At 41.1% G+C, this 13,920-nt stretch overlaps 1 protein-coding gene across 1 annotated transcript in view; it reads left to right on the forward strand.

The window, feature by feature from the left end:
- The window catches only part of ppp1r37 (protein phosphatase 1, regulatory subunit 37), a 57,299-nt gene that overhangs the window by 40,934 nt on the left and 2,445 nt on the right, over positions 1-13,920 (forward strand). The window contains exons 6-12 of the mRNA XM_050033265.1: positions 3,392-3,542; positions 3,675-3,830; positions 5,381-5,493; positions 8,738-8,879; positions 8,972-9,138; positions 10,021-11,788; positions 11,894-11,979. Of these exons, the coding sequence (XP_049889222.1) occupies positions 3,392-3,542; positions 3,675-3,830; positions 5,381-5,493; positions 8,738-8,879; positions 8,972-9,138; positions 10,021-11,788; positions 11,894-11,970 (2,574 nt within the window). The 3' untranslated portion in view covers positions 11,971-11,979. The remainder of the gene's footprint in view (positions 1-3,391; positions 3,543-3,674; positions 3,831-5,380; positions 5,494-8,737; positions 8,880-8,971; positions 9,139-10,020; positions 11,789-11,893; positions 11,980-13,920) is intronic.

Genomic DNA, 13,920 nt, shown 5'->3' on the forward strand with positions numbered 1-13,920 from the left:
ATCAATCAATCAATCAATCAATCAATCAATCAATCAATCAATCAATCAATCAATATATTTGTTGTATCAAATCATATAAGGTACATTTTAGTGACCTGAGGGTAAAACATCTTGCTGTGCCTCTCAGTGCTGGCGGGAGTATTGTCCATTAGTTTATGGAGAAGCTTTTTCGTTAAATTGCCTAAACACAGATTTAAGGCTTTAATGTCCTCTGGCCAATAAAATAAAATGCCCTAAAAGCAAATTGTGCTACCTGGAAATAAAACAGAGCCAATGGCTGTGTCATCCTGCCAACTCCGCCCTGGCGACAGAGGGAATGAAGCCATCTGATAGGATGTAAATAATTCAGAGGAATGGATTATCTTAGTTTTATGACTAGAGGTGCAGAAAAGATGCCAGCAGGCAGAGAGATGTTGACTGATGCGATCACACACACACACACACACACACACACACACAAACACACACACACACACACACACACACACACACACTATCTGGGTCGTGACTATGCAGAATTTACAAGAACGCAGCATAAATGAACAAATGAAATGGGCACAAATGGAAGCAGTAGAAAACAATAAGAGAGAGAGGGAGAGCTGGAAAAGAGATAGAAGAAGGAAAAAAAGTTGATAAAGGGATAATTTAGGAAACAGTTGTATTGACAGAGGACAGAACACTGTAAACTTTTAGGTCCCTCACTCCATTACACCTTACTTTACCAGGTGCATGTACTTGGTTTAGTTAGATTTTGTCACTGTGGGCTTTTGTTAAAGGTGATGTCATTACGTATCTAAACAAAAAAAACAACAACAAAAAAAATGTTGGCATTGTGCATTTCTGCAAACCACAAATGTGTTACATTTGTATTTTTCTCACATATGATATAAGCTTTTTCTAAAGTGAGTATATGAGCTGACTTTGTCATCCAGAGGTGGAGGGGATGGTGGATGACATGTCATGTAGGACAAATGCCTGCCAATGTGCAGACCACTGCAAGCCACTGTTTGAGACCAACAAACAACTAAACTGGTTGTCATGGCTGAGTGTTTTGTAACAACCTGTCACTGTTTTTCCAGCAGGAACTGTGCCCCCAAAACTGGGTATTTTTAAGCCAAACATGATCTTTTTTCTAACCATAACCAAGTGGTTTTCGTGCCTCAATCTAACCACACATTAACCACAGCGATGTTGAAGAGCATATTAAACATACCGTACATATCATACATATCAACATACATATCCGCTACAGAATGACATGCAAATGTTACATATTTAGGCTTAGTGGTAGAGCAGGCGCCCCATGTACAAGGCTGTTGCTGCAGCGGCCCGGGCTCGACTCCAGCCTGTGGCCCTTTGCTGCATGTCCTTCCCTCTCTCTCTCTCTCCCCCCTTCACGCTTAAGCTGTCCTATCAATTAAAGGCTAAAACGCCCAAAAAATATCTTTAAAAAATAAAACAATGTAGTATACACAATATTTTCTTGAACAGTGTTTAACCTTATAGAGTGCTCAATTTTGGCTGTTTTCTGAGTGTTTTCTTATTTTCAGAGTAGACTAGTCAAAGTTTTAAACATCGTTTTAACAGCAGGGAAATCAGTCATTAGGAATATCCCTTTTCTGAATGTCTTAAAGAGCTTCTTTAATGCGTGAGATGAAGTGTCAGATGAATGCATGCAAAAAACAACCCTGAACCACTTGTGGTGAATTCACAATTAATGAAAAATCAATCAGTTTTATTTGTGTATCAGGTTACCAGATTGCAGCCTTTGTGGATATTGTCTTGTGTGAAGGTGACTGTGATGTATTCCATCAGTGTACCACAGTGAACAACACTAATCTGTTCCCCAAACCACAAATTACCTTTCAGTCTTTATTATTAATATTGTGGCCTGTTTATTTGTTTTTTCAAAGATTCGGTTCATTACTTCAAGAGGGAAAAACAACAAATTCTTAATCACAGATACTAATAACTGTTGACACAAATGTACGAGCACTGCGGTCGCATTGTAATCACAACTATCACTGTGTGAGAAGCTAATTCTCATCTGATCAGTGTTTGTCCCAAAAGGCATTCCCTCGTCTACAATCACTGAGTGTCTGATGATTAATGAAGAGCTGTCTGGAGACACCAGCTTGGAGATTGTTTGTGTCGTAGCTTGTCAATAAAGAGTCGCAGTAGCTCATTTCAGCGAAGCTCAATAGATCGTCACGCGCTAATGCTTTGACAAGTGCATGTCCTTGAATGCCTGAGTTGAGACCTTGGATTAAGCAGATGGAAAACAAAACTGAAGTGCCGTTATCTAGGCGACAGTGTGCATACACATCATCTTTGTTATTCACGTTTGTTCATTTGAGGGTAATGTTTTGTGTTTGTCTGATGAAGCTCTTCGCTGGTGTTCATCATCATAATGAGAGGTTACAGAATTGGGAATAATGATCCATGGAAAATGTGTGTTTATGTGTGTGTTGCCAGATGTTACAGGTTATCTGTTGCATACTTAATTGCATAAAGTCCACAAGACGACTTCATCTCAACTAGGGATGGGCATTCTAAGTAATTTCCATATTTGAGTACTCTCATTACATTATTGACGAGTACTCGAGTACTTGCAAAAAAAAACAAAAACAAACCCGCATTAGAATAGGGTCACATTTAGGCCAACAACAGAACTCAAGTGCAATTTCAAGCTTGTTTATTGAACAGCCAGGCTTCAATTAGCCTATTCAACAGTACATTCAATGTTAACATAAAAATGTTCCAATTTAAAGTCACTGCATTTTGCGCAATATTGCAATAAACTCCAGACACGGCTATCGAGAAGCAACACAGCATGAGCCGTCAGTGAATAGCCTACATGTTCAACAGATAACAAAATCGGCCTAATATCACACAATTTTCACAAATTAACCATAACTTTGAACTTAGGCCTGATTAATTTAAGAGATGAATATATTCATTTCGGTTTAAGACAATTAACAAGTCCACACAGGTGCCAGGGAGAGGCGAGTCACGCTACGGAGAAGATCATCTACTCAGACAGACTTCGCAGGCTTCAACTAGCCTTTTAAACCATATTCATATTCATATTCACAATGAAATGCGAGTACTTGAATCTCAATATGTGTAACGAATACTGACGTTCAAAACGAGTACTCGAGTACTCAGGCCCATCCCTAATCTCAACACTCATATTAAACTTGTATAGTATACTCCCTGACCTTTATAACTGCATCATATTATGGCACATAAGAACCAGATGTTTTTGTTTTCTTAAATCACGATAATGGGGACATTATTTTACACGCTGTTGTGATTTCCGATTAGGTTGTGTGCACTTTGATCTCTGCACACCAAATTAATTGTATCTCTGTTGGTGTTTCCTCCTCAGACGAGCTCTCTACAGTACCTTGATGCACGTAACACTCCTCTACTCGACCACTCGGCTCCCTTTGTAGCACGAGCACTCAGGATCAGCGGCAGCTTGGCAGTCCTCCACCTGGAGAACGCTGGTCTGTCTGGCAGACCACTCATGTTACTGGGTAAGATGGGTAGAACACTTTCAGCCGGCCTACAGCGTCAGAGAATCACAATGCCTGAATTTAGTCCTCTGTCTGTGGAATTCTGTTTTTCTTCCTCCCTCATGTTCCTTTATAATTTATTTTCCTGGACAGCCACGGCTCTGAAGATGAATATGAACCTGCGGGAGTTGTACCTGGCAGACAACAAGCTCAACGGCCTCCAGGACTCAGCTCAGCTTGGCAACTTGCTAAAGTTCAACTACAACATTCAGATCCTGGACCTGCGCAACAACCACATCCTTGACTCTGGTACACAGCCGTGATAGAGCCCTAACACATACGGCAGCATAACTGTTTTAAAGTCTTGTGTGTTTTCTCAAGGTGGGACTGTTTTGGTAAAAAGATTTGTTTATTGTGCCCGCCCCTCGATACCTTTTCACAGACTCAGATCAGTGTTGATGCAATACAAGAACTCACTTTGATCACGAAGCCAAGTGTTACTTTATAATTCTGTGGTTTATTTATCAGTGAAGTGTTTGACCTACAAACTTTTCCTCGGGATGCGGTCTTACTCTCTCTTCCCCTCCTTGCAATTCTCATACAACTGAGGTTACATCCATTAACTACTATTACTAAGACTATACTATACTATTAATACTTCAGCATAGAGGATTGTGATGTTTGTCAAAACCTCTGTAATATCTGCTGTCTTACCTGCAACACACAGCTCCACTTCCTCTCACAGGAGCAGCACCTATCTATGTTCACCTGTGGCACGGCAGCCTTCAGTTTTGATAAGCTTATACTTGTGACGTGTAACCAGTTAGGTAGAGCTTTGGGTGGGAGATTGAGCGAGGCTACAGCGTGATGACTGCAGACAGAGAGAGGCGACTGCATCAGAGCCATAGTAGCACATTTTTTAATGTATTTATTTTATTGGCTATCAGATTTTAAATAGTAAATAAAAGAAAATTAGATGATCAGTTGATGGCGGTCTAGGTTAGTAGTGTGGTAGACCACCACTACTAAATCAATGTATGGGAAACAGTGTAGATAAGATGAGCTTATTGGTCTTTGTGGGGAAATTAGGTCATCGCAGCAAAAAAAAGGCTCATTAAATACTAGTGTACATATGGGCCTTTGTATTTACCAGCAGCAGCAGAGAGCCGTTGTGTTTATAGAGAAGCAGCAGTTTGATTATCTGCTCACTCCAGAATATGACAAATAATTTGGTTTCATTGAATTTCTGAATATGTTTACAGTTCAGGCTCGGAAGAAAATAACAGTCCATTAAAGAATGGCCCCCTTTTTTTTTGTTTTACATAAAATTGTCACTACATGATACAATATAGTGCTATTTATTTGGATTTTACATAATGATGTGGCCTGTTTAGAGGTCAGAATAAAAGACTGACTAATGAGCTAAAGATAACATGAGTCCTGGTGTAAAATGTGTGTTTCTTGCTTTGCTTTCCACCAATAAATCAGTATTTTTTTTTATCTATACTTATTATACTTTTTCATTTTTACACTAAGAACTTTCAGATAGAAATACAGAGGATGTCATTTTGTCATTATTATGCCTTTATATAGTGTTGCTGAGGCTCATCATTGTTGTGTTTTAGGATAAATTCATCCATATAAAATTTTTTTCTTGTGTAAAATCACACTTCACTGTGCACAGTAAATGAGGTCCTCTTTCTACTAGTACAGCTCAGAGAACAAGCTGCTGCTGATGCACCAGATCGCCTCAAATTAGAATTTTTATTTTAGTTCATATGTCGTTTGGTTAAAAATTGTGATATTTTTAAGTTAAATACAGATGCACTAACTCCGTCTGTCTCTGTTTGTCGTCACAGGCCTGGCCTACGTGTGTGAAGGACTGAAAGAGCAGAGGAAAGGCCTCGTCACTTTGGTGCTATGGAACAACCAGCTCACACACAATGGCATGGGCTACCTCGCTGCTGCACTGGTACACACACACATACATACACACTGTGGGACAATAAATCTACTCACACACTCTTATCATTGGTTTTTAGAGGAAAACAGTGGCTGTGTGTGTCTGTGACAGCTAAGGCAGGGAGAATCTAATTTTCTCCTCATTACTCTATTAGAGATGCGATCAAAATAGATCTTGGCTGTTCTACCTCTTTTCTTCTCATATTGGTCCGTATTTAAAGAGAGAAAGAAAATTATCTGATAAAAGACAAGATTTGAACATAGAATTTGCTCATGCAGCTTTTTAACCTCCTTAGTGTTTGAATGATCTTGTTTAAAACAAACAAGGTTAACAGCTGTTTCATTGTTGGATGAATGACTCATATTTGCATTTCACCAGAGAAACTGGCACTCAGTTTCTTTTGTAAACTTGCAAGTGACAAGTGTGAAGGTGAGAGATTAATGTGCCGTGTAGATCGGTGTCATGACGTCTGATTTCACTGGACATCTCCTCGTAGGCTTCTCATTAATACAGCTGACATTTTGAGCTGTCAAAGCTCGCTCAGTGACCAGATGTGAGCTCGCCTTGGTGCTGTACCAGTCACAGCAGTCTGGCACAGATAATGCATTACTAAAGTCATTGGTCTCATGTCTGTTGTTGAGTGATAGCGTCATTATCTTCACATTCATTGTTCATTCATTGTTTTAGTTCCACAGCGTTTACATCGAAACACTGCTGAGTCATTACAGTCTCAGCAGTGTCAGAGTGAGATAAACTGTTTTGTTTCTCAGTGTTTTGCTACAGTTTTGTCTTATTAATACAGCCACAGAAAAGTTTACAAATACAGCGTTAATACCATTATTGAAAGACTACAATGCAATATGTGCAGCATGTGCAGCATGCTGCTTGCTCACATTATTCCTAGTTTATCAGTGCTGTTTATGAGATGAGATTTATTTTGTTGACCCAATGTAACGGCTACAAAAACTCCCCAAACCCATGTTAACAAGATTTTACCCCAGAATTTAGCTGCATATTTAATTTTAATTGTATTATTTTTCTCAAACAAGAGTTGTCTTTAGATAAATAAGAAGAACTTTATTTTTGTTGCACCTTTAAAAACAGGGTTACAAGGGCTTTCACAGATTATATAGACTAATACATCTCCACCCTCTAACTAAAAATGTATGAAACACAGTTAATACATAAAAGCAAGTTTATAGAAATAGGTTTTTAGTAGTGGTTTAGAAGAAGTCGTGAGTGAGTTTGCAAGACGAAGTTCAACAGGGAGACTGTTCTTAAGTTTTGGGACCCTGACAGCAAAAGCACAGTCTCCCTTAGCTGTAGGTCTAGATCAGGAGAGTGTTGGTAGGTTTTTGTCGCACGAAATGAGAGATATGATAGTTCATAGATGTATGCTGGTGCTAGACCAGTAGTGCTTTAAAAGTGATGAGTAAAACCTGAATATTAGTCCTTAACTGGAAGCCAGTGCAGGAAGCTGAAATGGGGTTTATGTGATATCTTTTGTTTGATCCCGTTAACAGTCTCGCTGCAGCATTTATTCTTTAGGGAGGAAAAGAGTGACTGACATTAGTTGTAAATAAAGAAACAGTGGTGTGATGAAGTGAAGATTTATTAACAAAATGTGCCTTTTTGTTTATAAAATATATCACTGTAATACACAGCTGCTCACATTTATTGCTGTATGCGTCTTTGTGGTTCATTTAATTTGACACTAATACACAAAGTAGTAGCCAAGAAAAAAACATTTGTAGTACAGACCCTTATTATGAAACTCAGTCCCTATATAGAGGTAGGAGATATTTTGAGCTGTAGTGTAAGCTGATTTAATTTCTGTTTCTTTACAGTAAAATGATTATAACATTAATTATCAGGATTTTGAGTGTATTGAGTGGTAACTATCGATTAAATCAGGTGTAGCTTTAAAGGGACACTGCCGATTTTCAACCACCTTTGTATTATAACATGGGAAGTATGTTCAAATGAACTGTGGTAAACTTCTCTCCATCTCCCTTCGCACTTGCCAGTGAAAAACAAGTCATCTGGCGGATTTTTGCTGGCTCTAGGGCTGTTGCTTGAACTACCGATTGTACATTCTCATTTTTGTATCTCTGTCTGAAAACTCTATGCAGGGAACCAAGACTCTGTTCCTGTGATGCCTCTGTTTCACCTAAAATGTCTTCAGAAACATATTTTAGCCTAGCCTTTAACTTTAATTTAAGATCATTTCTTACCAGCCCCCCGATATATACTGTTCTAGGACAAGCTGAAACCAACTTGCATTATTGGCCCGGTGCTGCACAGTGCATTCTGTAGTTGGAGGTTTTCTACTTCATTAGCAAATATAAATGTCACAGCCCTTTTTCTCTGTTTTCTCTGGTCATGTAGCACCAATTTATTTAAAAGTATTTGTCTTTGTCTCTTGTAGTACTTTTTTCTGCATAGACAGCCTAGCTTTATGAAAAGACCATCTTTCCAGCAGTGAAATACTTCCAAACATTAATAGATAAATGAACGCCTGTAACCTCTCACATGTTGTTTGGTATGGAGAATTATGACACAGCACTCACACAGTTATTTTTAGACACACATCATGGTTGTGCTGTTGGATTATAAAATGCTGCTTTTTTTTATCTCTTCCATGAAATCTCTGACGTTGAGGCTTGTGAGATGTTGCAGGACACACAGAAATGGCCTGAAACCCTCATTCATACTGATAAAGAACACCCCATGACTGTCTGATACATAACTCCAGTGTACTCGATCGGTGATAACGATGACGTCGGGCATTTAATAGGAACCAGTATAAGGAGAAAAGGCCCTGTGCACTGACAAATGTAGAGAGATTTCTTGCACAGTGAAAAACATAAATAACACACGTAACTTTAAAGCAGCAGAGCTCTGGCACTCACTGGGAGGTTTAAGGCATTCTGCACTTCAGCAGTAGATAACAGGAAGGATAATTGATTAATCAGCTCATTAAGTAGTTAAATGTGGCCTCCAATGAAATGCAATCTATTTCAGGGTGATTCTCAATAATGTCAAAACTCTTTACAGTTAAGAATCAAATGCAACGAAAAATCACAAATACATTAATTAGATATAAAAGCTACTACATACTGTAGTTGTTAGAAAGATAAAATATACATGAAGAATTTTACAGTCTATTTGAAATGACTGCCTGATGTCATAATACAGGTTTTATATGCACCCTAAACACATCAATATCTGTTTCTTTCTCCGCTTTTCTCAGCCATGCACCCAGAGTCTGGAGACTCTGAACCTCGGCCATAACTCTGTGGGTAACGAAGGGGTCCACAAGCTGAAAGATGGACTGATTGCCAACCGTTCTGTACTCAGACTGGGCCTCGCTTCCACCAAACTGTCCTGCGAAGGTGGGAACTAGTGCCTGTCAGTTTTTGTGGATGATTTTTACTGTTTTGCACTTAATTTACTCCTGTTTTTTTTCTGTCATTTGGTGCTTCAGGAGCTGTAGCTGTGGCTGAATTCATCGCTGAGAGCCCCCGACTGCTGCGTCTGGACCTTCGAGAGAATGAGATTAAGACAGGTGGACTGATGGCCCTGTCACTCGCCCTAAAAGTCAACACCTCTCTGCTGCGTCTGGACCTTGACCGGGAGCCCAAGAAAGAAACTGTGAGCATAGGGAAGGGGATAAAAGGGAGAAGGTAAAGGGGAAAATGTAGTCAAAAACAAACGTGGACATGCAGTGTACCGCACTGTTGCACTGGGTGAAATATCCCACAGTTTCAGTTCAAGTTAGTTTGACTCATCGGATGTTGACTGTGGCTATAAGCCTGCCATTGACTGGCTAATGTAAACCAGAAACAGGTTCAATGAGCTCCTCAACAGCTAAAGGACAGTCAAGCTTCACCTCTAGGGCATTGATTATCAAATTATGTTTGTTTTTTTTTAATCAGTAAAAGTCGATTCACACAGTCAACATAAGACTGTTTAAGTTTTTTGTGGCGTTTCCTTTGCGTAGCCATTTTAATGACAGCCCTCGCCTCCCCACGTACAAATGTTCCACCAAAACAAGTTCCCTCCAACACTATTTTGCAAGGGCACCATCGCCGCTGCATCCTGGGCTTAGTGCTGCCCAAAACAACTGTGATTGGTTCAAAGAAACACAGATATGCCGAAGTATTTTTAAAATTCACAGTTCACTCCAGTTTGATTAACATTTCCTAAAATGGCGGACTAAAGCAACTTTTGTTTTTCTTTTTATTGCATTTGTTGACAACAACTACAGTACAGAATAATCCTAGCTTTAGCCTTAGCCTTGATGAGGGGGGAGAGAGATGGTGAGACAAAGCAAAGGTCTCCTTAACCTGTAGGCCACCAGGACGCCCCCAGCTGTAGCTTTTTAAAGAAAATTGTGTTTTGAAATAAAGATTATGTTCGCCTGAAGGTACTGGCTTAAAAGAGATTATAGGGATTGTTTTGATTCAGTTGTGTTTGATCTGATGTTCTTGTGGTTTACGTTGCATGTTTGTGACATAACTTTGTGTCTCTCAGGTGAAGAGCTTCATTGAGACCCAGCGCGCCCTGCTGGCTGAGATCCAGAATGGCTGCAAGAGGAACTTCATCCTGGCCAAGGAGAAAGAGGAAACGGACCAGAAGATGAGGCAGTCAGCATCCATGGCTGAAATCGCCACAGAGGATGGGACCAGAGAAGAAGAGGAGGAACCAGCAGCAGCGGAGGAGAGTGGGCACAAAGAGGGAAAAGAGGGAGAGGCTGGAGGTGAAACAGCAGCAAAAGAAGGACAGGCAAGTAGCCAGTCGGGAGAGAGCACTGAGACGAGCGCTCCTCAAATGATCCCAGAGTCGGACTCAGACACTGAGGATGAGGAGGAACAGGAAGTGGTGACAAACTCCACTTCCAATTCAAACTCCTCCACTCTCGTAAAGCAGACTGCACCTCAAACCCAGACAGGGGTTACACAGCCCCTCCTCAGTGGCTCACATACGTCCTCACCCCCGTCCGCCTCACCTGCTGGCGGGCAGAGTGTCATTTCCGGCATCACGGTCACAGAATCCACAGCTCCCCCTGGCACGCCTCCATCTCCTGGTCGCTGTATATCTGTCTCTAGTCCAGGGAGGGGTCACAAGATCTTCATGGTAACTCGAGTGGAGAGCCCCCCTGAGCAGCAGCAGCAGCAGCAGCAGCAGCAGCTACAATTCAAGATGAAAGCACCCGCAGCTCCCAAACAGGCTAAAGAGGCCTCAAAGAAGCCTGCAGATGTGAACACACCCACAGCACAGCAGACACAGCTGCCGCCCTCATCTCAAACACCTACACAAACACATCTGACACAGAAGGACGTGAAGGAGGGCTCGCCTGCTCCATCAGAAGACTATAAACTGTCAGAGCAGAATCCTGTCGCACACCTGGAGTCCGCACTAAATACTACACTAGAAACACAGTCAACAAGTCAACCCACAGAGGATGTGACAGCAAGCACTTTAGATCCAGAAGTGACAGATCCGAGTCAACAAACACCAGCCTTGCCTTCAAATTCTTTCAAACCAGTGCAGGCTTCAGCATTTCAGCTCCCTGAGGAGGTAACAGAGAGCACTAAAAGCCCCCAACCTGACCCTACTTGTGTAGAAGAACAGAAGGAAGGAGAGGAGGAAGGGAGTGTAGAAGGTGAGAGACAGGTGAGCATAGAAGGAGAGTGTGAACTGTTAGATGAACTGAGTCAAACCCAGACCAATATATCTGCGGCACAAACACAGCAGCAGCCGTTAACATCTGCTCTTGAACAGCTACAGGATGAGCTAGCAGCTGCATCAGAGGAGAGCCGATCACCAAACCAAACAGAGGAGGCAGAAGAGGAGCCTCCACCACTGCAGGAGACGCAGGAAGCACCAGCCAACTTGTCAGAAAATGAAGAGCCCAGTTTAACAGAGAAAGAGGACATCCAGCCAAGCCAAGAGGAGCCATGTCCAAAGCAGCCAATGGAGGCTGATGAACAGGCAGTACAGCCCGTTCTCTCTGTTCAGACTGATCAACAGGAAACTGTCACTCAAGGTGGAGCTCAGGAGACAAATCATCAAGGAGGAGAAGCCTCAGAAAGTCCTGAACCTGCCACAACTGAGTCCGTCTCCCCGGTCAAAGACGAGGATTCACCCGATGAAAGCTCTGCAGACGAGAGCGAGTGTTTTGCCGAGGCGCCGGAGGAAGTAGTTAGTTCAGCTCTGCCCAACGGCCTGAAGCCTGAGTTCTCGCTCCATCTTCTCGACACTGAAAGCCCCAAGCCCGGCAGCTGTGTGATGGAGCACGGTGAGTCACCGTAATCTCTGATCTCTGCTGTTTTTTAGATAGATAAATTTGCTTTTGCGTGTGACAGTTCTGTTTGGTGATGTGTGTTATGTGTCACCTGTGTAGTGAGTGTCAGCTGTGGACAAGAGCTGGAGGACCTGCTGCTAGAAGCCAGTTTGGAGACGGGGAGAGACGCACCATGAGGTTGTGAGGTAAACCTTTATCTATGCTTACATACAATAGATCAAAATAAATCACAAGTAGACCTACAGTAGATTTATCATCATTTTCCATGAAACACAGACTCCGTCATACAGAAGCTACCTTTTTCTAAAGCCCCATATCTCTATTAAGCCATTTTCACACATAGTTCCCGGTAAATTACTGGGATAACATTTCAGTTAGGGTACATCTTTTCACAAATGCCATGGCAATGCCAGAATAGATAGGGCAAGGTGTAGTCCATTAGATGGTGATAATGCAACACTTGGACGCCAACCGTCATAAAACTCAACAGAAAACGAAGAAGAAGGAGCCAGGCTGGATGCACGTGTTTGCGGCGGAACCCATCTCTTCTATTTTATCATAGACCGTTTAAAACTTGACAACATAAAGACTGTAAATGGGTCCCTTTGTATATCATGATGGAAATGTTCTGCACTGAATAGCATCAGCTGACAGGAAGGAAACATGGACCCAAGCTGATGCCCAGCGACACAATTCCAGTGAAATGTTCTATACAAAAAGGAGCTTGTTTAAAAAAAAAAAAAAAACTTTTATTGCTTGTCAGTTATTAAATCACCTAAGAAGGTGTTGGTGCACACTGTAAACAAGTTGCGGATTCAAATACGTCATCAGCGGAGTCTTGTGATTGGTTCGCTGGCCCCATATGAAAGCGTCTTAGTCAAATGGATGTAACCATTTACATGGTTGTCCCTGCAATGTTACAGCTTTCATTCATACCACAGCTGTGCCGGCATTTTCCCTGAAGTGTTACTGAGTCTATTATATTTCTCTGAATATCGATCTTTACTTCCATTGCGACATGACCCCATACAGGAAATGTTTCTGAACATTTCACAGATACACTGCAAGTGTGAAAAGGGCTTTAGTGACATCATGCTGAACATGTAGGTCTGAATATAAGTAAAACCTCATTTCAGCAATGCAAGTCACTTCTTCTCTCCTGTAATAAACTGCCTTTCTTTCCTTAAATAATATCCCGTTAGTGTTAAGATCACATTGATCACTCACTGTGTTTGATCCTGACATCCTTACCAGGAAATACATCTCCTTAAGGAAATAGAAACAGTTTTATGGGAAATTAAAGGGAAAGTACTTTTGTATCTCTGGCCATCTGTTCTATTTGTTATAACATTGTGCTCACCAATTTAATTGCTGGAATCTGGAAACACGGCAACATCACAAAAAGAGGATCCAACTATGTAATCTCATCTTATGTTATTTTGGGTAATACTATATTAAATTTGTTTCACGTCATGTTATTTTCCGGGCCATGTGATTGCAACCCATCAGCTGTTGCTACTATATAGATCAGGCCAAAGTTGTGTCGTCTGTTTGTTTAAAGCCCTGAGGAAGACCTGTACTAGTCGAAACATGGTTTATTTTTTAACAATGTAGCCACTACAATAAAGGCCTTTTAATTTTTAAAGTCTGGATTGCCTTCCTGTTTATACAGTGATTTTATATCGACCAGGAAGAGTTTGGAAATACTCGTAATTGCACAGCAGCACTGTGGCTGAAATCATCTATTACAGACACTGATGTCAGACTGTTTGCAGCCAGTGTTGACAACTTGTAAAGGCTGCAAGTACTGCCGAAGGAATTTTAGGTTTGTATGTGTTTGTGCAGCCAAAGAAGCATTTTAATGACAACGATGTGCTGTGAAAAAGTGCTGTAATGGCTTCAGACACCACTGTGTGCACAGTTTGAGGAAAAGGGTTTTACTTTAAAAAAGATTTGTATCTATCTTGGATAATTGGTTGGGGTGAGAGATGTATCGATAATACTCAATGTGTCACAGCTTGTTTCACATGGGATGTATAAAATGACTATACACGGACATGTAGTGTAAATTGTTGTGCCATGTTTTTTAAGTTACCATGATGAGACTCTCTTTGATGTTTCAGTTC

Source organism: Epinephelus moara, chromosome 2 (genome assembly GCF_006386435.1).
Source record: "Epinephelus moara isolate mb chromosome 2, YSFRI_EMoa_1.0, whole genome shotgun sequence".
Classification (NCBI taxonomy): Eukaryota; Metazoa; Chordata; class Actinopteri; order Perciformes; family Serranidae; genus Epinephelus; species Epinephelus moara.